The 25290-nt window shown below is 44.3% G+C and overlaps 2 protein-coding genes and 1 long non-coding RNA gene across 3 annotated transcripts; all 3 read right to left on the reverse strand.

The window, feature by feature from the left end:
• Positions 1 to 2367: 2367 nt before the first annotated feature.
• On the reverse strand, positions 2368 to 5472 carry LOC123624561. Its single transcript, XR_006730168.1, has 2 exons — positions 5124 to 5472; positions 2368 to 2747 (listed from the first exon to the last, which is right to left on the reverse strand). It is a non-coding gene; the product is annotated as an uncharacterized LOC123624561 (long non-coding RNA).
• A 37-nt stretch (positions 5473 to 5509) lies between these two features.
• LOC123624169 (zinc finger protein 211-like) lies at positions 5510 to 11386 on the reverse strand. Its single transcript, XM_045531802.1, has 3 exons — positions 11354 to 11386; positions 8461 to 8587; positions 5510 to 7133 (listed from the first exon to the last, which is right to left on the reverse strand). Exons 1-3 carry the CDS (start codon positions 11384 to 11386, stop codon positions 5908 to 5910), a joined length of 1386 nt encoding a protein of 461 aa, XP_045387758.1. The 3' UTR covers positions 5510 to 5907.
• A 4682-nt stretch (positions 11387 to 16068) lies between these two features.
• On the reverse strand, positions 16069 to 24929 carry LOC123624562 (zinc finger protein 530-like). The gene is made up of 3 exons (XM_045532489.1): positions 24684 to 24929; positions 21200 to 21329; positions 16069 to 20278 (listed from the first exon to the last, which is right to left on the reverse strand). Exons 1-3 carry the CDS (start codon positions 24714 to 24716, stop codon positions 18171 to 18173), a joined length of 2271 nt encoding a protein of 756 aa, XP_045388445.1. The 5' UTR covers positions 24717 to 24929; the 3' UTR covers positions 16069 to 18170.
• Positions 24930 to 25290: the final 361 nt, after the last annotated feature.

Here is a 25290-nt window from a genome sequence, read left to right on the forward strand (position 1 = left end):
GGAAGATGCCGGAAGTCCTGCCCCAACGTTTTCTGTACGCACAGAAACGCCCCTAAGAGTGGAGCCGCTGTGCTGGCGCTGAGGTTTCTGGGCAATGTAGTTCCCAGTGTGCAATCCGCCAAGTCGTAGTGTTGACGCCCCACCTGCTGAACAAAGGCCTCATGGGACCGCAAGGGGCGCCGGGAAATGGTACCCTGAGGCTGTGACGGCGGGGCGGAGCTTCGCTCCTCTTAGGTGCAAACATACAGTTAAATAGAAGGGATAGGTTATAGTGTTCAATAGCACAATAGGGTGAATATAGTTAAAAATATAGTGTATATTTCAAATAGCTAGAAGAGATTTGAAATGTTCTCAATGCAAAAAAAGATAAATGTTTGAGGTGAAAAATATCCTAAACACTTTGATTTGATCATTACACATTCTATGTATGTATCAAAATATCACATGTACCTCAAATATGTATAAATATTATGGACCAATTTTTAAAAATAAATAATTTGAACATGTGAAATACAACTGTGAGATAGGAGATGATATTATCTATAGACATACAGGCCATAATATTCACCTTGATGTTTCCTATATTATTTCCACAAGGACTTTTAATTTCAATCTCTCTACCTGATCTTCTTTCCCTCAGATAGCCACACACAATCCCAATTTAAGTCTCTAGCAAAATTTTGCTTTCATAGAGTCCTTTTGTGACCACTCTATTAAAAATAATTTATAATTTCTTTTTCATTTTTAAGATACAATTTACTTGCTGTGAAATTTATAATAAAGAAGAGGCGCCATGTAGTGTCAGAAAATGGAATGGAGCTGAAATGAGATGGTAGAGGTAAGAGTTTCCTTTCAAAAGAGTAGAAATGAGACAATATATGTGTGATAATGGGGGAAACTCCGGAGATATGACAGAAGAGAGCAAAACTGAAAAATAGCTGGGAAAAATCCCTTTACATGTCAAGGGGAGACAGAATCCAGAGCCAATGTGTTGTGCTGTCTTTTGACTGCAGGACATTTACTCTACATTAATGAGAGAAGAAAGAGACTGGGGATTCTTCTGCAGCCACACTTGTCAATTGGGGGCAGGTACGCAATGAGAACATGCATGAAATAAAGTTATTAGCTGAATCATATTAGGTTCTGGGGGCCATAAACTATGAAGCAGGTCTAGAGAAAAAGGGGAATTTTTGAATTAGAATGGGCAGTGAAAATATTTAAAGGTATTGAAGGTAAAACAGGAGGCCTTGACAATCTCAGCACTACTATGAATTAGTTTTCTAAGAATACATAAGGCTAAAAAGGAATTTAAACAGTAATTCTTAGAATAAAGTCTCTCATATATGATCAGACAATACTAATAAAACTAACTTTCTAGGTTTCACAGATATAATACATATTTCATTTGCTGAAATTTATAGAGTCAGTTTCCTCTGAAAGAATTTTGCATCATCTATATTATCCATTTTTGAAAAAACAATTTATCTGAAAACTGACTTTAAAAAGGGAGGGGGACCTGGCATTGTCCACTGAATTCACAGAAAATAAAGATCTCATATGATAGGTGAAGGACTTCATTTGAGAAGTCAAAAGAAAAAAATATATACCTTGGAGAAACTATGACATCTACACTCTCGTGGCTCTTTTTTGTGCCCCATCAGCATCCAGCTACCTCAAGTATGTGATAGAGACACCAGTCTGGGGGTAAGAAAGAGGAATCCTAAGGGATGACACTACTGTCAACACCACCCTGGCAGGCTGAGCTTGCCCTCAGGGAATTATATTGTCATCTAATAACTTGGCCCCTGTAGTCCCTGCCCCTCAAAAGTGGAGACAGTGTCAGCTGGACATGGTGGCTCACACCTGTAATCCCAGCACTTTGGGAGGCCAAGGCAGGAGGATCACTTGAGGCCAGGCATTTGAGACCAGGCTGAACATAGTGAGACCCTGTCTTTATAAAAAAAAAAAAAATCAATTTTAAAAAAGGTGCAGAAAGAAAAAAAAAAAGAAAAGAAAATAAGAAAAAGGAAAAAAAGTGCAGGCAGTGTGGGTGCCTGGAGGTGACTCTGAACCCCATCCTCTGTGGCCCCAGACGTAGGGCCTGTTCTTTCAAGGAATTCAGACATGGCCTTGATCTGAAAGACAAGAGTGTGGAGAAGAACCTGCTTCGTTGTCAGGAGACCTGCATTCTAGACTAAGGTCTGACATTCACAAATTGTTTGTCCTTGGATTCCCTTTGCTATGCTTTGTGACTGTTTTTCACTTTGTAAAATGGGGAAGTTTGACTATTGATCCCAGTGGTTCCAAATCCTGGCTGTCCATATAAATCACCCAGAAATTAAATTATTGCCCATATATAACACCCAAGAATTTTTAATCACTTTATTGAAATATAATTTACAAACAATAAGAGGCACCTACTTGAAGTGTATGGTTCATTGAATTTTGACAAATGTATACACCTGGGTAACCATCACCACAGTCAAGATATAGAACTTTCCCATCACACTGAAGCTTTTCTCGTATCACACTGCTGTTAGCCAACCCCCACAGCTCTAACCACAGACAACTGATTTATGTTTGTAGAAATTTGTGTTAGTGTTACAAAAATTTTATATAAATGCAATCATTTGTCTGGCTTCTTTTACTTTGTGTAATTTTTCTTGAGACTCTTGCTTTCTGTTGAATGCATCCATAGTCCATTCCTTTTTATTGCTGAGTATATTCCATTGTGTGGAGCTTTTCCCCTATATGTGGTATCAGCATAAGAATGGACAAATGTCAGTGGTGTAGAATAGGAAGCTCAGACAGCCCCAATCCTCAAAGAGAAATTTTATATGGGTTTTTTTTTTTAATTGAGACAGGATCTCTTTGTTGCCCAGGCTAGAGTGCTGTGGCGTCAGCCTAGCTCACAGCAACCTCCAACTCCTGGGCTCGAGCAATCCTCCTGCCTTAGCCTTCCGAGTAGCTGGGACTACAGACATGCACCACCATGCCCGGCTAATTTTTTCTATATATTTTTAGTTGTCCAGCTAATTTCTATTTTCTTTTAGTAGAGATGGGGTCTTGCTCTTGCTCAGGCTGGTCTCGAACTCCTAACCTTGAGTGATCCTCCCACCTCGGCCTCCCAGAGTGCTAGGATTACAGGCGTGAGCCACCGCACCCGGCCAACTTTTATATGGTTTACATGGCATCACAAATCAGTGGTGGGTGACCATGATATCTTATGAGGTTCAGTACTGCTTAGTACCTAAGTCCTTAGATGTAAAAATGGGGGCTACGGCTATCATCTCAATGGCAATCACCTCCTGATCTGTTGGCCTTAGTACACCTCAAATTTTCTGTTTCAAAAATTGCAAGGAAGTTTGGCTTCAGATTGGAATGATATGCCATTTGACTGCTTTTAGTTTACTAAGAGGTTCCACCAGATTGCAGCAGTAGCTGGGAAAGTACCACCATCTTTTGAACTGCATTTTGCACTGTGATTGCAAGCTGTTTGTTGCATTTGCTGGGTGTTGCCTGGATTCCAACCTTAAATTGCAGAACTTGAAAGCTGAGCCTTCCCTGAGTTCCAGTTTGAAGAGAATTGACTGCCTATATTCTGGGACTATGCTACTAAGGTACCCCTTTATAATAACTATGCTTATGAAAGGTACCTCTGAAGGTAGGGAGGTATGACTTCTTTTCAAATGAAGGGATGGGCCTGATTGATTGAGTGAGCAATGGTGACAAGTGGTGGGACAAACTGAGTTGCTATTTTCCTGTACATTTCAGCCTTTCCTGTCGAGCAGAGGGAGAGTGCTCTTTAGCACTACTCATGTGTTGTGCATCACACACGGAGTCAGTGTGAAGGTATCCTCCTCAGGGATCATGGCACCCCATAAAACATGTTATTCTAGATGTAGGCCGTTGTGTTGTTGGTAGCCCTCACTGAAACAACTGATGCAATAATTTATCTACACAGTCTTGTTGATCTTCCTTCTAAATACCACTTCCCAGTGTCCCCTGCTTTATGCCCCAGTATTCAGCTGTGACCGTTAACATCGTCACTATTGTATTAGTTGAGACTCTGAAAAAGGAATAAGTATCTCTGCTGTGACCTGCACATGTGCTGTCTCACTGTTCCTCCCCACCTGTCTTGCACATTACCTCAACCCCAACTGATCCTCCTAGTGCTTCTGGGTAAAATAAAAATCACTGAAACAATGGCTGGTAATCCCCCCAAAATCCCCAGTCTCCAGGAACCACCCTGAACCAACCACTGATGAAATTGGCTAGACATGGCCTGATCCCTCCTGTGAAGTACACTTCACACACATCCTGGTCTGACTGTTATTCCACAGTCCTCTCTGTAGGCATTTCCAAGTAAAGACTTTTGCTAAAGGGGCTCTGGCTGATTGCCTTCCCCAAGACATCTTCATGTGTTTACACTCCATCATCAAACGTGTTGATCACCATGTTGTGCCAATGTGTGGACCCAGCAGGGACCATGTGATTGTGTGTGTGGTCCACACCAGACTATGGGGCACCTTATCACATGCCTGTTCCACAGGTCTTCATGGAGCATTTCTGCTGTAGTGTGTTAGTAGCTCTGTTCCATCTCACAGCCTCTTAGTGTTTTGTATATGCCAGTTGTGTGTGTCTCATGTCTGTGACACATCTCTTTTGTTGTGGATGTGGCATATGTTTGGGGAAGTCTAGGCTATGTTGAGGGGCATCAACATTGAACAGTTGTCGTGGTATTCTCACTGTGTATCTGGAGTATCCCCAGGTTGAGATGAAGCGCACAATAAGCCAAATCTAAGATGTGGCAAATGCTAACAAATGATGTGGCAACTTAAAATAAATAAGAATAAAAATGATAAAGCCATGCCTGCAAATTATAAAAGAGATTATGTGATACACTAAAAGTCACAGGGATACATTTTGGATCCTGAATGCAATGAATCCACCTTGAAAAACAAACACATTTTGAAGCAATTAATCACTGATAACATATTTCATGAAGCTTTGAAATATTTTTGTGTGATAAATTGGAGTTATGAAAACAATGCATTCTGAAGACCATATGCATTAAATAACATATTATCTAGAATTATAAGTAAAATGACCCAATAACATACCTGAAACAAAATAGCCATGAAACAATCAGGAATGATGAAGATTGGGGAAATGGTCATGGGGCTTTATAACATATTCCTTTCCATTTGTACATGTTTGAGAATATCTCCTACAAAAGATAGGCTATATCTATCAAAAAAGTTATTAGAAATAGCCAAGTGTGGTGGAGTGTGCCCATAGTCCTAGCTACTTGGGAAGCTAAGGAAAAAGGATTGCTTGAGCCCAGGAGTTCAAGGCTGCAGTGAGATATGATCACGCCACTGTACTCTAGCCTGGGCACTAGGGTAAGACCATGTTTCAAAAAGAAACCTTTTTTTTTTTTTATAGAGACGGGGTCTTGCTATTGGCCAGGCTGGTCTCAAACTCCTGTACTTAAGTGATTCTCCAACCTCAGCTTCCCAAAGTGCTACGATTACAGGCATGAGCCACTGTGCCCGGGCAGAAAGAAACTTTTGGTTTCAAGAGTTTAAGAATATATCAAAACATCAAATTATACGTTTTAAATATGCAGCTTTGTAACAGCCCCAAACTGAAAGCAACCCAAATGCTCATTAAAAGATGAATAGATAAACAAATAGTGGTATATCCATGAAACAAACTATACTCAGCAATAAAAACAATGAACTATTCACATAAGCATGTTTGAAGAATCTAAATACTGAACAAGGCTATCTCTTTGGCTAAAGGCTTTCACACATTGACTGAATTTATATTATCTGGGTTGCAAAATTTTTGGTGCTGAATTAGAGTAGACTATTAACTGAATTGGCTGCACTCATGAGGCCTTTATCTAGTGTGAAGTTTATGATGTTGAATGAGGCTGTAGTTTTGGCTAAAGCATTTCCCACATATACTGCATTCATACGGTCTTTCTCCAGTGTGAATTCTCCGATGTAGAATAAGGCTGAAACTTTGGCTAAAGCATTTCCCACATTCACTGCATTCATAAGGCCTTGCTCCTGTGTGAACTCTCTGGTGCTGAATGAGGCTGGAGCTTTGTCTAAAAGATTTCCCACATTCCCCACACTTATAAGGCCTTTCTCCAGTGTGAACTCTACGGTGCTGAATGAGGATGGAGCTTTGGCTAAAGGATTTCCCACATTCTTCACATTCATAAGGCCTTGATCCAGTATGAATTCTCTGGTGTTGAACAAGGCTGGAACTCTGTCTAAAGAATTTCCCACATTCAGCACATTCATAAGGTTTTGCTCCAGTGTGAATTCTCTGGTGGCGAACAAGTTTGGATTTACACCCAAAAGCTTTCCCACATTCAGTACATTCATAAGGCCTTTCTCCAGTGTGAATACGCTGGTGCTGAACAAGTTTATATTTGAACCTGAAGGCCTTCCCACATTCGCTGCACTCAAAAGGCCTTTCTCCAGTGTGGACTGTCTTGTGCTGAACAAATGTATGCTTGTAGCTGAAGTTTTTCCCACATTCACAGCACTCATACAATCCTTCTCCAGTATGGATTCTCTGATGCTGAACAAGTGTACGTTTGCGGCGGAATGTTTTCCCACATTCACCACATTTGTGACTTTTTCCACTCTGAAAGGCCTCCTCACACTCAGTAACACTGTGTGGTGGCATTCCTTTAGGAGTGACCTGGTGCTGAAGAAGACCCACATTGGTCAGGAAGTTGTTCCCAACTTCCCCACAGATGAAGGGCTCCTGTAATGCATGGATTCTGTAGCTCTTCACAAAGGAGGCCCTGTCCATATCTTTGCAGTTAGATTTCTCTCCACTGTGCTCTTTCTGGTGCTGGTGAAGATTTGCACTGGAACAGAATTGTTTTCCACATGCCACACATGTGTACAATTTCTGCCCATTATGATGTGTTCCTTGGTGCTCAGCCAGGTACAAAATATCTTGCATGGTAGGGACACATATGTCACAGAGATGAGCCTTCTGGTTTGATGGATCTGGCTTTGGGGTCCTGATTTGTGACACTCTTTCCATAAAATCACACTGAGCAGAAAGTACCTCCTCATTATCCACACCACACCAACAACCTGAAAGCAGAGAAATGCTGGTGAGGTATATGTTGTCTTTGGGGGCAGGAGGCAGTCATATCACAAGTATGTGCCTGACACATCAAAGAATGAGTACATGGACTTGTTTTCAGGATGGAGTTGGAGTCAGGTTAAGGAAGGAGTCACTGCAGTACTGGGATTCTAAAGGTCACAGAAGTTGGGATTCCTGACAAGATGAAGGATATAAGGAATGGGTATAGCATAAGTGAGAAGAGGAAGACAGGGTTTCCAAACTATTCCTCTCTGAATGATTTTCAGCAGGGCCTTAGTTGCTGCTGACAAGTGAATGCTGTGCAGAAGTTTTTGTCCAGAAACAGAAAAATCCAATTGAGAAGCTGATGTTCAAGGACTATTTAAGGATATGTGTGTACCAACCAATACACTACAATGTTGGAGAACACTGCAGAGGTGGCAGTGGAGAGGAATGGGTGGCAGGTGGAGTCAGAAAGTTAGTAGGAAAGCCAGGAGCTAGAAGTCAGAGCAAAAATGACAAGCTAGCAAAATATCAAGAAGGGTGAAGAAAAGGTAGAAACAAAGCCTGGCCACTGGCACTAGCATTAAAACACTGGTTTGGTTTGAACAGGTCCTTGGTCTGATGTGAACACAGCCCTGATGTCATTCCCTCCCCTAGCTGCCTTTCAGCAGGGGCAGGCCGTCTCTGAGCCTATCTTTCCATGGCTGTGAAACATGACCATCTGTGATACATAAAGGACTCATCCCCCACCTTGAGTTGAGAAACTACATGGGTCTTGAATAATGTGAGTCACAGGGGAAAGACAGGACAGGCTAAGTGGCCAGCACAGCTCAGAACAGCTTATCACATGACAGAACACACACAAGAACACTAAATATTACCAAAAAAGATCCTCGAATGAGGGTCTCAAAAGAACTGCTCTTGGTGCACATAAGAAGCATCCATGTTAGTGACTGCCAATTCTAGCATAGGCAGGTATGAAGAACTGTCAGCTAGAGGAAGGGAGCAAAATCTGGGATACAGAGATGCCATGGATCTCAACATAGCTACCCAGCTAGGAAGAGAGCAAGCAAGGAGGGATCCACTAGCCTCACTGCAAGAGTCCTGACCCCGAATCCTTCCCTATAAAGCTTTAGGGCAGCAGGTGTTGGGGCAGCAGGGGAGAGAAGATGGCAATACAAACAACCCAGTCCTAGTATGGACAGTACCTACCCAGGGAACTGAGGAAGGAAGCAGTACCCACAGCCCACATGTCAAGACAGAGGAGTCCCTGGGGAAGAGCAGAGAGATAAAGTCAAGCCTAGGGAACTGGGGTAGGAGTAAGGGCCTTACCCAGTGAGGATATAAGTGCAAAGTTCTCCAGCATCACACTGTGGTACAGGTATCTCTGAGCCTCATCAAGGAGACCCCATTCCTCCCAGGAGAAGTATACGGCCACATCCTCAAAGGTTACATTACCCTGTCATAATGAGGACAGATGAAACCACAGCCTTTCTCCTAAGGACCCACAATCCATTTCCCCACATAGGTACCCCATACCCATCCTCATCCCAAACTCCCAACCTCTGAGACGATACCACACCCTAATGCCACTGGTGCCGTTCTTTCATGGTTTCATTGATCACTGTGCCCAATCCTCAGCAACTAAGGAAGGTAGGCAGATGGATGCCACCTAAGTTCAGGAACTGGACTGTAGGGCCTCACTCCTTCTGGCCAGGCAATTCCTCTGGGGTCTTCCCTATCATGCCTTGCAACACAGGAAAACCTGGGTCACCGATCATCCTTAAGCTCCCAACACCAAGGTCCTGGGGACATCAGTTCACACTCCTTTTCCACATGCACATCATTATTTAGACTGCACATCTCTCATGTCTCTGGACCCCACAGTCTCAATCCCACAGCCCTGCCACCTCCCTGCCCCATACCACAGTCATTTCCCTGACTTACCCCATGTTACTCAGTACAAGGCATCCACAGAGTGCTTGGCAAACTCAAATAGGATCCAGTATTACCCAAGACTTCCCATGGATCCTAATACCAGGGGCAGCCCTAAATGCTGTTTTGAAGGCCTTCTTGCCTATCTCTGATCCTTGCTTCAACATTAGCTGTAGAAAGCAACATGTAAGTTTCATTCTTCCCTCTTCTACTTCTGTACTGCACTTGCTGTCCCTGCAGCAGCCACACCCCTCCTTTCTTTACTAAATCCTCATTAAAAGCTCTGCCCCATTGGTCCCTGTATCAAGCATAGTGACTCTCACAAATGACCATATTTGCCCCGACTTATCTACTGACCTTAGTTGCAAGAGTGAAACACCCTAGACATCATCAAAGCTCACCACAAAATTCTAGTAAATCTGTAGGGCAACGAATAAGCAACAGCCCTGCCTGTGTTATCTTGTCTCAATTACATCTATGCCTCTGTATCATCTCTACTGTTCCCTTGGAAGTCCTCCCACCCACCAGACCAGCCTTCCCATACACAGTCCCTTCCTGGCTACTTCTCTCCACATCTATGTCTGTGATGCCTACCACCCCTAACCAGGTGTGCAGGCAAGAAACTCAATCTCATCTACTTCTTTCTGGCCTGCTAATATTAATAGTACTATGACCATGACCTGAATTCCCCTTCTACATGTGATCCACAGCTCTACCCAGGGCCACACAGTAGCTACTACTTTTGGATGACTCCATCCTAAAGTCATTCTCAGATTTCCAGACCTCTGTGTCCAACTGCCCACTTGATGTCACCACATTTTTGTTCTCTGAAATATGTCAGACTGTTAATACATGAAAAGGAATTCCTAATATTTCCAATAAAAATCACTCCTACTACTAACTATCCCATCTCAGTTGATGCAGTTTCCATCCTTCTTGCTGCTAGGACTAAAACTTCAGTGTTATTCCTAACTCCTATCTCTCTCACCTTCAAAATCAGAAAATCTGGGTAGCCCTTCTTAAAAATGGATCCAAAATCCAACCATTTCTCCCACCTCCATGGCCACCACACTGGTTCACATTGTCAATATTCACCTGGACTACTGCAGTAGCCTCCTTCCTGATCATTCTTCCTCCCTCCTCACTCCTAAAGTCTGTTATCCACTCTGCAGCCAGGTGATACCTGTTTAGACCTGAGTAAGATCACCTCCTTCCTCTGATCCAAACCTCCCATTTACTCCATAATAAATGTCCAACTTCTCAGGCAGCAACATTCCAGGACTGACTCCTGCCCCCTCCTTTTTGTTCTTAAGATAAACAGAGACCTACAGTACCTTTTCCTAGCTCAGATACACTTCCATGCATTTCCACATGCCAGTACCTGGGATAACCTTCCATACCTCTTTCCACTGATGGCCAGAAATGGGAACCCCCTCCATACAACCCTTGGCCTGAACTCACAATGAGCCTAGGGGATTTCTCCCTAGGCTTGGGCTTGGAATCTCTTCCAGGTTCCCAAACCCAAGGGCTGTGAGAAAGGCATGCAAAGATTTCCAGGATACCACAATGCCAGAGACCATATGGGTGGGGTTGGAGACAGTAAGGGCCTGGAACATCCTCTAGTTCCCTGTGTATGCTCTATAAGTGCTTCTGCAGTCATGGGGGGCTGAGGACTGAAGCAGGCCATAGAAGGTTGTTTCAATGGGCTCAAACTTTCTCTGTACCTCTGTTCAGCTCCAGAGCCCAGGTGACTTGGGCTAAATGACTCTGTGCTTCAGTTCTCAGTATTGCCTCTTCCCAGATCTATGCCTTGGATAACGACTCAACCTTCCTATGCCTCACTGTCCTCAACACCCTCATTCCAATCTGTTCTCCTCCTGAGCAACTCTTGGAAAACTTTCAAAACTCTTAACTCAGACCTCATCTCTCTTGGTCACAACTCTCTATGGCTCCCAAGGCCTTCAGAAAAAAGGTACAACTTCACAACCTACCAGTCCAGGTCGGACTCTGCCTCACACTCTCTGTTCCCTGCGGACAGAAGATAGACCCCCGGTTCCTGAATACTCCTGGCTCAATTGTACCGTCAAGCCTTTGCACGTGCCGGTCCCTCTGCCTGTCACACTCTCTCACCCCCCCACAACACTGAATGTCAAAAATAGGGACCCCACCCGCAGGCGCCTCACTGTCGTGGACACCGGGGCCCGGGCTGCAGGGACGTGAGCAAGCACTTGGGGCTTTAGGACTTGGGTGAAGGTGAGGACCAGTGAAGCCCGGAGAACGCGGCACTTACTTGTGCCGGGTCCCTTAGCGCGGCCGCCGCCATCGGATTAGGACGGAGCAGATACGGGAGCGGCGGTCCCAATGCCGTGCCTGGGTGGGTCACCCCAGGCAGCGCTGTCAAGCCTCAGACCCGCCTCTGTGCAGCAGGGAGATGAATTCTCTCCCGGCTGCTCTGTCCAGTCCCCTCGGTCGCGACCCAGCCTTCCAGAGCTGCAACAGACCTGGGAACGGCCAAAATGACCGCCTCTAGGGGGACTCCGGAAGTCCCGCCCCGGCGCGATGCGCGCGCACGGAAATGCCATTGCTTTGAGCTTTCATTGGCTCAATACTACTGCCTCTCAGCGCAGCGTCCTCTGGGTAATGTAGTTCCCAGTTCTCTAAAGCCGGCCGTGAAGGCGGGTCCCAGCTTGGACCCTCCAGAACAGGCCCAGATGCTGCTATTAATACGAACATGGGTGTGCAAGTATCTCGTGCAGTCCCTGCTTTTAATTCTTGTGGGTACTTAATTTCCTATTGATTAGTAATATTTCTTGTCTATTCTATGTGTTAGTCCCTTGCCAGTGTTAGACATTTTAAACATCTTCTTTTAATCTCTCAACTGAATATACATTTTGGGTATCATGAGTTTTAAGGACTAAAGCCAGTAGAAAGTATTTTTCAAGAACAGGTATAGGGTTCACAGTAGTGAGACTTCTGGTTGGACAGATCTTCCTTGAGAGTTCTTCCAGTGACGCTCCTTGGAAACACTGCTCAGAAAGTTCCTCTTCACTCCACAACAACAATCTGAAGACAGATATTGATGTTGGTGGGAGGGGGAAGCCTTCTTACAAATGTGTGTCAGACATACCCTTGGATGAGTCCGTGGCATTGTTGTCACAGGACAGAGGTCAGGGGTCAGGACAAATACAGGATCACTGTGCAGTAGTGGGCATCTAAATGTCACAGACTAGGGGAGGCTGACCCTGGACAAGGACACCATGAGGGGCTGCAGTGCACTTTTCTGCACACGACTTCTAGCAGCTGAGGAAGGGTCTTGTCAGGCCATGGAATGTCTGATCACAACTGAAGATGTGGTGGCCTAGGACTAAGTACTCTCTCATGTAATGTTAAGTGAGTGGCAATTTTGGAGAGCACAAGAGAGAGAACAGAGGAGAGAGGAACAGGTAAGACATGGAGGCCAGAGAGGTGTGAGATAGCTTTTTCCAGAAGTCAGGGGAATTGACAAGTGAGGAAATGGACAGGGGTAAAGGTAGAAATCAGGTATAGCCACTGGCGTTGGCCTCAGACCACAGCGGGCACAGGACAAGTTCCTGGTATTATTTGGGCCCAGCCACAATGTCACACCCTCCCCAAACTCCCACTCACAAGGAACTTGAGCCATCCAAACCCCTTCTGCTGTAACCAGAGTAAAGTCTGGCTGACTCACAGGCCTCTGTCCCTGGCTCCACCTGAGCAATGGCATGTGGCATGGGAGAGGCAAGTCCTAATGGACAGGTGGGGTAGGTGAACAGCCAGCACAGTACCAGAGTCACCCATTCCATGACAAACCACAGGAAAGATAACAAACATCATAAGACTCTGGGGTAGTGTTTGGCAGGAACAGCTTCATGGTCCCCACAAGTAGTAACCATGTCAGTGTCACTCATTTCCAGGCCCTAGGAAATGTGAGGCAGTTGGAAGAGGAAGAACCTGGGTCACAGAAAAGCCATGGGTGTGGACAGAGTCGCCAGAGTAGGAAGAGGCCAATCTCTGTGGGTATGAGGCTGCAGGGCAGCAGGTGTTGAGGACTTGTGGGAGGAAGAGGAGGCAGCACACAGCCCAGCCCTGGCACCCTCAGCATGCTCTCCAGGAAACCAGGGATGTTTATGATCCAGATGTGAGGACAGTGCTGCCTATGAGGGAAAGGGGGATGTCAAAGCCCACGGTGAGCGACTGTTTCTGTTGTTCAAAAGAGAAATTACAAGCAGTAAGGGAGTGGAGCATTACAGATTTGATAATAAACCAAGACTTTCTCCTGACAACAATCAGGAGGAAAAAGATGAGCTTTTTCAGGGTGTCCACTTATGACACTTGATGTGTCTGTGCTACCACTAAAATCATCTCCCAAACCAGCAGACAGCTTGGTTCAGGCCTTAGGCAACAAGGGATAATTGTGAAGACACCATGAGCCTTCTTACTTAGACTACACTGTTCTCTTCAGAGGCCCATCAGCACATTGTCAAACCTGCAGTGATGTGGAGAGGGGACTGTTCTTCCTAATCCAGGCTGTACCTGTCCCAACACACTTAATCCATAGAAACTCTATGACTGTGTGTATGTCTCACACAGCAGGCCATGTGATTCCCTACCACATGCCTGTCTCACAAGTCTCCATGGAGTATTTGTTTGTGTCTGCTTACTTGCTATGGTATGTCAATAGCTCACTTCTGTTTGTCAGATCATTGGTGTGTCTCACATATACCAGCCGTGGGTGTCTCATGCCTCTCACACCCCTTTAGTGTTGTGGCTGTGGTATATGCATGTCTGGGTTGTACTGGAATGTCAGCATCCCATGTCTGTCACACTATGTCCCTAGTGTAGATGGGAAATATCCCCAAGATGTGCTGAGGTGTGTCATGATCACACATCTGTCCCACAAGTCCTCCCCAGATATGCATGTGCATTTGTCCAGGCTAGGCCGCAGTGTCATCACTACACACCCATCACATCTGATACCTGAATGTGTTTCCACATTGTGCCACCATGTGCTGACAAAATATAGTCACATCGTGTTTCTAGGTGTGTCACCATTACACATCAGTTCCCATTGACAAGACCTCAATCACCCATCTCAATATCTGCTTTAGAGTAAACCTAAAAAGGATCAGCATGTAGAGTAAGAAAGATGCAATAAGCCAAATCCAAAATGCTCTCAATTGTAATGGACACATGACTTATCACTTCAACCCAACCAGTAAATAATAAAGAGGTAAGGGGTACCTATAAGTCAACAACCTACCAAGCCCAACTACAAAAAGCCAAAAAATACATTTTGTACCTGATTAACCTTAGTGTGACTGAAAAAACACTTTTTTGAGAAAATTAATGAAATTCACCACATATAAAATTTTAAATTATTTTTATTTTGTGTAAAATATCAGCAGTAGGAAAACTGTATACATTTTTGAAAACCATACTAAAGAAGTTATGCATTAAATTGTATTATGTCTGGGTTTATCAGTAAAATAAATCACTAGTATATGTAAGAATACACAAAACAAGAAAGATCATAAATAATGGAAGACTGAAGAGGAGTTCACGGAGCTTCACAAGAGGCTTTTCCACTTTTGTATATATTTGAAAACAGCCATTACAAAAGATAAACTATGCCCTTGTATCACTAATTTTATATGTTGAGGAAAACAAATGGATATTTTAAATATGTGAAGTTTAAATCAATTATACATCAGTTAGCTGTTTCAGTTATGAATACTGAAACTTTGTCATGCTTTAATCATTTTACTATGTTTTATTATTACTTATATGCTTGATGTTATTTGAAGCTACTGCAACAGGAGAAAAGAAATAGAATAGTGTGCTACTGGCAACTTTTTACTTATCCATAGTCAGTGACAAAATGTTGGCAATTTGAAACTGGCTGTGGTGGGATTACTAACATGAAGTAAGATGGCAAACACTAAAAACTAGGGCTTCATTTATGCTATTATTAAAAATCTACACTCAGAAGAGTGATGAAAAATGTTAATAATGTTGATAAAACATCAACTTAAATATTAAAGGTGGCCATTACATTGTGCACACCACAAAAAAAAATCAAAGAAAATGACAGGTTTTGAGTATTCAAAATCAAAGATGTCATTCATATCATTGAATGAATAAAATTCCAAAATATATGTTGTTTCATTGTCTATTTGTCACTAAAACAAAATTAACCAAAAACTCATAACATATAAAACAGGCCAGATACACATTTGCCTCAAGAATTACCTAAGGCTAACAAATAAACACATGAAAAAAAATGCTCAACAAGGTGATTATGGGCCAGGCGCGGTGGCTCACGCCTGTAATCCTACCACTCTGGGAGGCCGAGGTGGGTGGATCGTTTAAGCTCAGGAGTTGGAGACCAGCCTGAGCAAGAGTGAGACCCCATCTCTACTAAAAATAGAACGAAATTAGCTGGCCAACTAAAAATATATATAGAAAAAATTAGCCAGCATGGTGGCGCATGCCTGTAGTCCCAGCTACTCGGGAGGCTGAGGCAGAAGGATTGCTTGAGCCCAGGAGTTTGATGTTGCTGTGAGCTAGGCTGATGCCACAGCACTCTAGTCTAGGCAACAGAATGAGACTCTGTCTCAAAAAAAAAAAAAAAAACCAAGGTGAATATGTAGGAAAATACATTCAAAAAGTATGATGCCATTACCAACATATTTAAAAAAATTAACATTAAAAAATGAACCTGCCATGTATATGCAAAGGAGTAAAGATATTGAATCTCACAGATTTCCTGGCAGAAATGCAAAAAGGAGCCAGCATTTTAGTTTAGTTTGGAAGTTTCTGAAAAGGTTACTTATTCACCTATACCATGATTTAGACATTGCATTCTGAGTTATTAGTATAAGAGAAATAAAACAAACATCTATAGGAAGAATTGTACCCAAATATTTGCAGCTGCTTTATTTGCAATAGTCAAACTTTGAAAATAACCCAAATGTCCATAAGCAGATGGATGGATAAAGAAAGAATCATATATCCCTATAAGAAAATGCTACACAGAAGAATGAAATCTACACATAGACAACATGTATGAAGCTCTAATTATGTACCATGAATAAAACCGTAAAAATTAAAGAGAAAACACTCAATAATTACTATTTGGAAAGTTGAGAAAATGCAAAGCTATCAATTGTAAATGATTATAAATCAAAAGTTGCCTGGAGGATCAGGAACAGATTATAGAAAGGCACAATGAAAATATGTGGGTGAGATAGGTTCATTATTTTGATTACCTTGATGTCTTCATGAGTTTACACTTATGTAAATCATTATTGTCTTCACCATCTAATCCCCTATGCATTGTTGGGGCAGCCATACCTCAGTGGCAGGAAACACAGGGGAACAATAAAAGCCATTTCCACCTGAGTTAAGATTGCTGGCTGAAGCACAAAAGCCACATCTGTGGACAGCAATTTCCCTCTCTTCATGCTATTTTCATTGTCTAGGTAGCAATATCCTTGAGGTAAACAGGCCAGAAAGGCTACAGGAATTCATAACACCCTTAGATTATTTTCTCTGTCTTAAGCTATACAAGATACACAGTTCTGAAGGCCCTGAAATTTCTGTACACACTGATCCTGCTGAGCCACAGTCACTGGAACATTTGTGGGTGCATCTTCAGAAAAGGAACATTCTACCTAGTTTACTGTAGTCTGCTTCACTCCCTATTATTCAACCCAATGTTTCTAAATCAACTATGGCCCCCCGCCAGGTCCCTGTAGTTTTATACAGAGACATGAGACTATCGAATTCCAGGTTTCAAGAAACACAGCTCCACTGTAGGATCTGAATAAGGAATTCTCAACATTGCAAGGAATGATGTGATCTCCCCAATGAACAAGAAAAACCTCATGTTGTCTCCAGAAGCAATGGAAATTCTCACAACTGCCCCCTCCTCAGACTGACCTCTGATCCCACAGACCTCCAGGATCTGGGCAAAAAATTAGGAGCAGAAAGCCCTGCAGTCTCTCCCAGGAGGCCTTAGTAACAATGCAAACTAGACAAAAATGTAGTGAGAGCTATATTTTCACAATGCTGTCCCTCTGGGGCATACAAAGTCTGGACCCTCACAAAAGTTATTTACTCCGTTAAACTAGTAAAGCCCTATTATCCTATCAAACTACTTCACAGTGAATAAAACTTCCAACTTTGAAGGCTTTTATTGTTGCCCAAGACAGTAAAATGTGCAATAGGCAGTTCCTGGTTTAGTGACTTAGAAACTGAACAAACTTCATCAGAAGCATCACCTGAGACCAACAATGTCCCTGAAAAAGGCAGTCCATCTCTGCAAGCCTCCAGCAGAACTCAGATCAGGGGCCAGGGCCAAAACTTGGGTGCTCTATACACTAAGTAATGAGATAGGAGGAAATGAGAACCACCTAAGAGCTCAGGTTACTCAAGATTTCCTCCAACAAATGCAAGAAGTCTGCCTCCTTGAGCCCTTTGGGGTGGTAACTGATGTATACTCTGTGGATCTGCCAGGTGGTAGAGATGAAATGGCTTCAGCCACAGAAGCTAGCAATGAAATCAATCTGGAAAGATCACTGCTAGGTTGAGAGACCACAACATAGCTACACATGCTTCCCACATACCTCAAACTTACAGGAATCCATACATCCTCGGATATGTAAGATTGCAATCAGAAGAAGGCTCTTCTCAAAGACTAGCCTTCAGTATCAGCATACTGAGAAAGGAAAAACACATTTATTGGATATCTGAGGCCTCTGCCCTATAGAAACTCTTCATTGTTAAATATAACAAAAAAATTTGCCATATTCACTGCACACGAACCCTCCTGTATTTAAAGAGGCCACAGCTTCAATTAAAGGATTTCCCACATTCACTGAACTAATAAGGCCTTTCTCCAGAGTGAACTCTCTTTAGTTGAATGAGGACAGATTTCTGGGGATAGGATTTCTCACATTCACTGCACTCATATCACCTTTCTCCAATGTGAAATCCCCAATGCAGAAGACAGAGCTTTGGCTGAAGGATTTCCCACACTCACTGCACACATAAGACATTTCATTAGTGATGAATTGTCTCATGCTGCATTAGGTGAGATTTGTAGATAAAGGATTTTCCACATTCGCTGCACTCATAAGGCCTTCTTCAGTGTGAACTCTTTGATGTCGAAGGAGGACAGACAACTGGCAAAAGGATTTTCCACATTCACTGCAACCATAAGGCCTTTCTCCAGTGTGCACTCTTTGATGTCGAATTAGGGCAGATATCTGGCGAAAAGATTTGTCGCATTCACTGCACTCATAAGGTCTTTCCCCAGTGTGAACGGTCCTGTGTTCAATGAGGTAGTTTTTGCGGGTAAAAGATTTCCCACATTCACTGCACTCATATGGCCTTTCTCCAGTGTGAACTGTCTTGTGTTGAATGAGGACAGATTTCTGGCGATAGGATTTCCCACATTCGCTGCACTCATATGGCCTTTCTCCAGTGTGAACTCCCAGATGCAGAAGGAGGGCAGAGCTTTGGCTAAAGGATCTCCCACATTCACTGCACTCATAAGATCTTTCATTAGTGTGAACTGTATGGTGTCGCATTAGGTGAGATTTGTAAATAAAAGATTTTCCACATTCACTGCAGCCATAAGGCCTTTCTCCAGTGTGAACTCTTTGATGTCGAAGGAGGACAGATAACTGGCAAAAGGATTTTCCACATTCACTGCAGCCATAAGGCCTTTCTCCAGTGTGAACTCTCTGATGTCGAATGAGGGCAGATATCTGGCGAAAAGATTTGCCGCACTCACTGCACTCATAAGGTCTTTCCCCAGTGTGAACAGTCTTATGTTCAATGAGGTAGTTTTTGCGGGTAAAAGATTTCCCACATTCACTGCACTCATACGGCCTTTCTCCAGTGTGAACTCTCAGATGCTGAAGAAGGGCAGAGCTTTGGCTATAGGATTTCCCACATTCACTACACTCATAAGGCCTCTGTCTAGTGTGAACTGTCTGGTGTTGAATGAGGACAGATTTCTGGCGATAAGATTTCCCACATTCATTACACTCATAAGGCCTTACACCATTATGAACTGTCTGGTGTCGAATGAGGACAGTTTTGCAACTAAATGACTTCCCACATTCACTGCACTCATAAGGCCTTGCTCTAGTGTGAGCTCTCCTGTGTAGAAAGAGGCCAGAGCTATGGCTAAAAAATTTTCCGCATTCACTGCACTCATAAGGCCTTTCTCCAGTGTGAACTCTCTGGTGTTGAATGAGTACAGATTTCTGGCTAAATGATTTTCCACATTCACTGCACTCATAAGGCCTTTCTCCGCTGTGAAACCTTTGGTGGCAAATGAGGTAGGTATTGCAACTAAATGATTTCCCACATTCACTGCATTCATAAGGCCTTGCTCTAGTATGGGCTCTCCTGTGACGATAGAGGTTAGTGCTGTGGCTAAAGGATTTTCCACATTCATTGCACTCATATGGCCGTTCTCCAGTGTGAACTCTCAGATGCTGAAGAAGGGCAGAGCTTCGGCGGAAGCATTTCCCACATTCACTGCATTGGTAAGGCCTTTCTCCAGTGTGAACTTTCTTGTGTTGAATGAGAACAGATTTCTGGTGAAATGACTTCCCACACTCACTGCACTCATGAGGCTTTTCTCTAGTGTGAACAGTTTGGTGCTGAGTAAGCACAGATTTCTTACTAAAATATTTCACAGATTCAATACACTTGGAAGGCTTTCTTCCAGTGGGAACTCTGTAGTGTCTACTGCCATGTGGCCTCTCATTGTTGGTAATGGCCTGATGCTGGAGACGGCCTGAGGTGGCTGAACAGTCTTTTGCAACCTCCTCAAAGCTGAAGAGCTTCCCTGACACATGAAATCTGCAGTTCTTCTCAAATGAGGCTTGGTCCACATCCATTGTTAAGACTTTCTCTCCATTATCAAGCTTCTGGAGCCGGTAAAGGTTTGCACTCAACCAGAAACCTCTTGATGTCCTATCCAAGTGTGATTTCTGTCCATAGGATGTGGCTTGCAACTCATCCATGTCAACAGTATCCTTCAGGACTGGGATATAGGTTTCACAGGGTTGAGTTTTATGGCTGGATGGACCTGCCTTTGGAGTCCTGCCCTGTGACAATTCTTCAAAAAGACTCAGTGCAGAAGGTGCCTTGTCATCTGCTGTTCCATACCAACATCCTGAAAAAAAGAGAAATGCTGATGAGGTGCAGGTTCAATATGGTAGGACATAGTACTCCCATCAAAAACGTGTGTCAGATATAGCAAAGAATGAATCCACAGGAATTTTCTCAGGATGGGAGAGTGGATTGCAAACTGAGGAAAGGGCCTCTAAAGTTCACAGAATGGGGCAGCCCTTATCAGAAGAAAGGCAAAAAGATGAGGCACACTTTAGGGAGGAGAGGCAGGGTCTCCTACTCACTCCTCTGCCTACAGCCTTCAACAGGACCTCATCTGCTGAGAACATGGACATGCTGAACAAGTTAAAAGGATCTTGCTATGTCAACCCTGGGAAGCAACCAGGGCCAACCCCTAATTCCAGTTGTGTAATTATGTGGGACCTGTGACATGCAGGCCCTAAACACAAGAACAGAGAGGTGAGTGGTCAGCACTGGTACACAGCTCAGCACATAACAAACTACATGATAGAAAAATGTTACAAGAACACCTTATAGCAGAGTCTTCATGAAAAGCCTATGGCCCAATTAAGAAGTAACCACAATGCTTGCATTTCTTGACACAGGTAAAATGAGGAAATGCTGGCTAGAAGTAAAATGCACAACCTGGGGCACAGAAGTCTCACAGATATAGAAAGAGTCACCCTGCCAGCAAGTGGGCAAGGACAGACCCTTAGGCTGACTGCAAGACTCTTGACTCCCAGACCCTTCCCTGAATGATTGGAAACAGCAGGTGTTAGGGCAGTTTGCAGACTGCATTGCTCGGGGCCATACAGAAAGCTTGGTGCTTTCCCCAATGGAACATATGCTAGGAAACTGGGGAAGTCAACAGAGCCCAGGGATTGGCTGTGGAATAGACAGAGCTACCTCTGGGTCAGGAAGAAAGACAGACACCAGCACATTAGGAGGTATATACAGGCCTTACCTTGGGATGCTATGAGTGCCAAGTTCTCTAGCATCACATCGTGGTACAGTTGCCTCTGAGTCTCATCAAGGAGCTCCCACTCTTCCTGGTGGAAGTAAATGGCCACATCCTCAAAGGTCACAAAACCCTGCTATGATGGAAACAGTTCATTCATCATCAGTGCCTCTCCCAGGACCTCAAACTGATCACCCTATATATCCTTCCCAAGCTCATCCTCCTCCCCAACTCCCCACCTCACAGAATATAACAGGGGCCAGTGCCACAGATGACCACTGTCCTCACAGTCCCATTGGACACTGTGCCTTCAATCAGCAACAACAGAAAGGTGAGGAAATCTCTGAACCTGGCAAACAAGGAATCACTCTCTCTTCTGAGGCAAGTCTCCTGGAATCCCCCAGAGGATGGCATTCAAACACAACCAAGATTCATGTTCACACTTCACTCATGCCAGGGCACTTGGAACATAAGTTCACACTCCCTCTGCATGTACACATCACTATTTCCAACACACGTCTCTCACCCAACTGTACTTGCACAGGCTCCTCTAGCCTGATCCCATAACATAGGTATCTCCTGTGTAGCAAGTGTCATAGAAGACCACCTTCTACATGTAACTCAGTACAAGGCATCCACAAAATGCATGAAAATTGAACAGAATCCAGTATTATCCAGATCTCTGTAGTCCCCCACTGTCACAGGCAGCCCCAAACCCTGCTCTGAAGCCTCCCAACTTGACTGTGCTCCTTCATTCAACCTCAGCCATCTAGAATCACCTGCAGATGTCAGAAATGCATGGCCCTTTCCAATTTGTATTGCTCTTAACAGTAACTGCCTTGTTCTCTTGTAAACCTTCATTCAAATCTTTGCCCTAGTGGCTCTTTACCCCAGCTTCAGTGACTCTCCCAGATAACTACTTATGCACCTAAACTGATCCACCCACCTGACTGAAACTTCTGGACACAACAAGAGTCATGATAAGATCCTGATGAGTCTACCAAGCAATAAATAAGCATTAGATCTGGCTTCAGTGTCATCTTCTCTGAATTACTCCTAGGCCTCTACATCCATTTCATGTTCACACATCCCTCAGAAGCCTTGAACACTTGCCAGGTTACCTCTCTCATACATTGTCCCCAGGGCCATTTCTCTCTGTTACTTCTGTTTGAGCCGTCAACTGCACCCATCCAGATACCCAAGTGTGAGACTGCCCTCCCCTTCCTGGCCTGATATTAACATTATCATCATGACCTCGGTTCCCTCTAGTAAATGTGACCCATATTGTTATGGGCTAAATATTTCTGTCTGCTCCAAATTCCCAGGTTGAAGCACTAACACAATGAAGGCTAATACAATGTGATAGTATTTACAGATGGAGTCTTTGGATGGTGATTAGATTAGATCAGATCATAAGAGTGGGAACTGGGCCACGTGTGGTGGCTCACACCTATAATCCAAGCACTTTGGGAGGCCAGGGTGGGAGAATCATTTGAGGCCAGTAGTTCAAGACCAGTCTAAGCAAGAGCGAGACCCTGTCTCTATAAAAAATAGAAAAATTAGCCAGCCGTGGTAAAGTAGACCTGTAGTCTCGGCTACTTGGGAGACTGAGGCAAGAGGATCTCTTGAGCCCTGGAGTTTGAGGTTGCCGTGAGCTATGATGATGTCACTGTACTCTAACCCCAGCAACAAAGCAAGACCCTGTCTCAAAAAAAAGGTGGGAACCTCAAGAGAGGATTAATGTCCTTTTAAAAACAAGAAAAGAGAACTCTCTTGCTCTCTCTACAGCTGCCTCCCTGAACAGCATATGAGAATGAAGCAAGGCAGCCATTGTACCACAAGAAGGTGGCCATCCCTAGAAACCAAACCTGCCAGAATCTTGGTCTTGGTCTCCCCAGCCTCTGGAACTGTGAGAAATAAAATTCTGTGGTTTAAGCAAGCTCACTAAGACACAGAGCCCCATCCTGCTCCACCCACTATCCACCACCTTTTAGAGTAGTGCCAATACTGAAATCCTCTTGAGAGTCCAAAACCCATGTCTCCGCCTGCCCAATTGATACATACACTCATTCATTCTCTGAAATATCTTATACCTTTAACATGGACATAACAAACTCCTGACATCCTTGATTAAAAATAATGCTTCTATCTACTTATCCCTCCTATTAGATGGGGCTTCTATCCTTCTAGCTGCTAAATCCTAAAACCCTTTGCAGTCACCTCTTTTTTCTCTCAGCTTCAATATCAGAAAATCAGAGCATACCTCCAATCTGGAATGCAACTATTTCTACCACGTCACTGCCACCACTGTGGTCCATACCATCTATACTCACCTGGAGTACTGCAGTAGCCTCCTCCCTGGTCTTGCTACCACCTCCCTCACACTCATATTCTGTTCTTCATGCTAACCCACAGGGAGCCTGATGAGACCTGGGTCAGATTACCTCCCTCCTGTGCTCCAAATCTCCCATTTTCCTGTCACCTCCAGAACAGATTCCAACATCTAAGAGAGCCATTTGAATTCTGACTCTTATACCCCTGATCCAATGAGAAAGAAAGGAGACTTATGGTTCCCTGAACCAGCTCAACGTCACTTCCAAGCAGCTCCAAACACTAGTATCTATACCTGGCACAAACTTCCACATCTTGTTCCATTGTTTGTGAGCAATAGGAACTACTCCATATAAACTCCAGCCTAGATAAGAATCGTGTGCTTAATCCCTTCAGGGTCCTCAGGCCCAATGCCAGGAAGTGTGGCAGGTTAAGAGTTCCAAGACATCTCAGTTCCAGAGATCACACTACTGGGATGAGTAAGGTTATGGACTCCATGCACCTTTGTAGGGCTCTGTAAGCACTTCTGTACTAGTGGCAATCTGGGAGAATCGTTCTGAAAGGCAAGTGACAAGCGTGGGGCTCCATGGGCTTTGGGCTTCCCTGTTGCCTGGTAAAACACTAAACACAGGTGACCTGAGATGACTACATCTAGGTCTCAATCCTTGGTGCTTTTACCAGCTATGTGACCTTATAAAAGGACTAAATCCCTGTGTGCCATCTATTATCGTTCCCTTTCCACTGTGTTCCTCTGAACAGCTGCTGTAAAACTTTTAAAAGTGTAATCGAAGCCGTGTCCTTCTTCTGTACACAACGCTATGGCTCCTAGTCTTCTAAAAAAAATGGCACTGGGCCAATCCAGGCGCGACGCTGCCTCACAGTCTTCGTCCTCTCCACACACAAAGCCCTCCTGGATTTTCCCGAACCCTCTCGGCTCAGTAGCACCTCCAAGCCTTTACATGAGCCGGTCCCCAGGCCTGTCACACTCTCCAACAGCCCGTCACAATGGGTGTTTAGAAATAAGAACCCCACCCACGAGCGCGTCACTGTCCCGGACACAAGGGCCTGGGCTAGGGACGTGAGCAGGCGCCCTTCACTCCAGGCTTCAGGAGTTGGGTGAAGGTGAGGACAGGCGAGGTCCGAAGGATGCGGCACTTACCTGAGCCGTGTCCCTCAGCGCAGCCGCCGCCATCGGACTCCGTGGGCTGAGCGAGGCCTGGAGCTACGAACGATCCGGTGGGGACCTGGGCAAAGCCGTCACCACTGTCGCGGACCTTCAGATCCCCTGAGATGACGCGGTGACGGCTCCTCTACTTGTGCTTCCTCGTTCCCAACACCTCAATCTAGTTCCAGGGCCGGCGTAATGACCCAAGACCAGCGACAATGCCCGCCACGAGGAGGACGCCAGAAGTCCCGCCCCAAAAGAGTGGGGACGAACGGAAATGGCCTTTCCTCGTCCTTCGTTGGCTCAACGCCAGGGGCGACTGTCGCACAGACCTCTGGGTAATGTAGTTCTCACCTCTCCCTAGGCCCCGCAGAGGGCGCTCTTCGCCTGGACCATCAGGAGGAATGGTCACGTGGTATGGGGTGAGTGTGGTGGGAAGCCTGGGAAATGGAATCACCACTCCCAAGGGCTGGGGAGGAGCTTCGCTTCTTTTTAAGGCACCCTACAGGGATTTCTGGGGACCATTGTGAGCAAATAATTGGTTAGAGATACATATATAGTTTTTTTCTTTTCTTTTTTTTTTTTGAGACAGAGTCTCGCT

The sequence above is a fragment of the Lemur catta genome, chromosome 19, assembly GCF_020740605.2.
Source record: "Lemur catta isolate mLemCat1 chromosome 19, mLemCat1.pri, whole genome shotgun sequence".
NCBI lineage: Eukaryota > Metazoa > Chordata > Mammalia > Primates > Lemuridae > Lemur > Lemur catta.

Bases quoted from the DNA above. Each gene is read 5' to 3' on its own strand.
- LOC123624562 (XM_045532489.1), bottom strand. From the start codon at position 24,716: ATGGCGGCGGCTGCGCTGAGGGACACGGCTCAG. The intron at 21,330-24,683 runs GTAAGTGCCGCA...TTTCCATCATAG, and splicing joins CGCTGAGGGACACGGCTCAG to CAGGGTTTTGTGACCTTTGA. The intron at 20,279-21,199 runs GTAAGGCCTGTA...TCTTTTTTTCAG, and splicing joins GGCACTCATAGCATCCCAAG to GATGTTGGTATGGAACAGCA.
- LOC123624169 (XM_045531802.1), bottom strand. From the start codon at position 11,386: ATGGCGGCGGCCGCGCTAAGGGACCCGGCACAA. The intron at 8,588-11,353 runs GTAAGTGCCGCG...TCATTATGACAG, and splicing joins CGCTAAGGGACCCGGCACAA to GGTAATGTAACCTTTGAGGA. The intron at 7,134-8,460 runs GTAAGGCCCTTA...CTCTGCTTTCAG, and splicing joins TGCACTTATATCCTCACTGG to GTTGTTGGTGTGGTGTGGAT.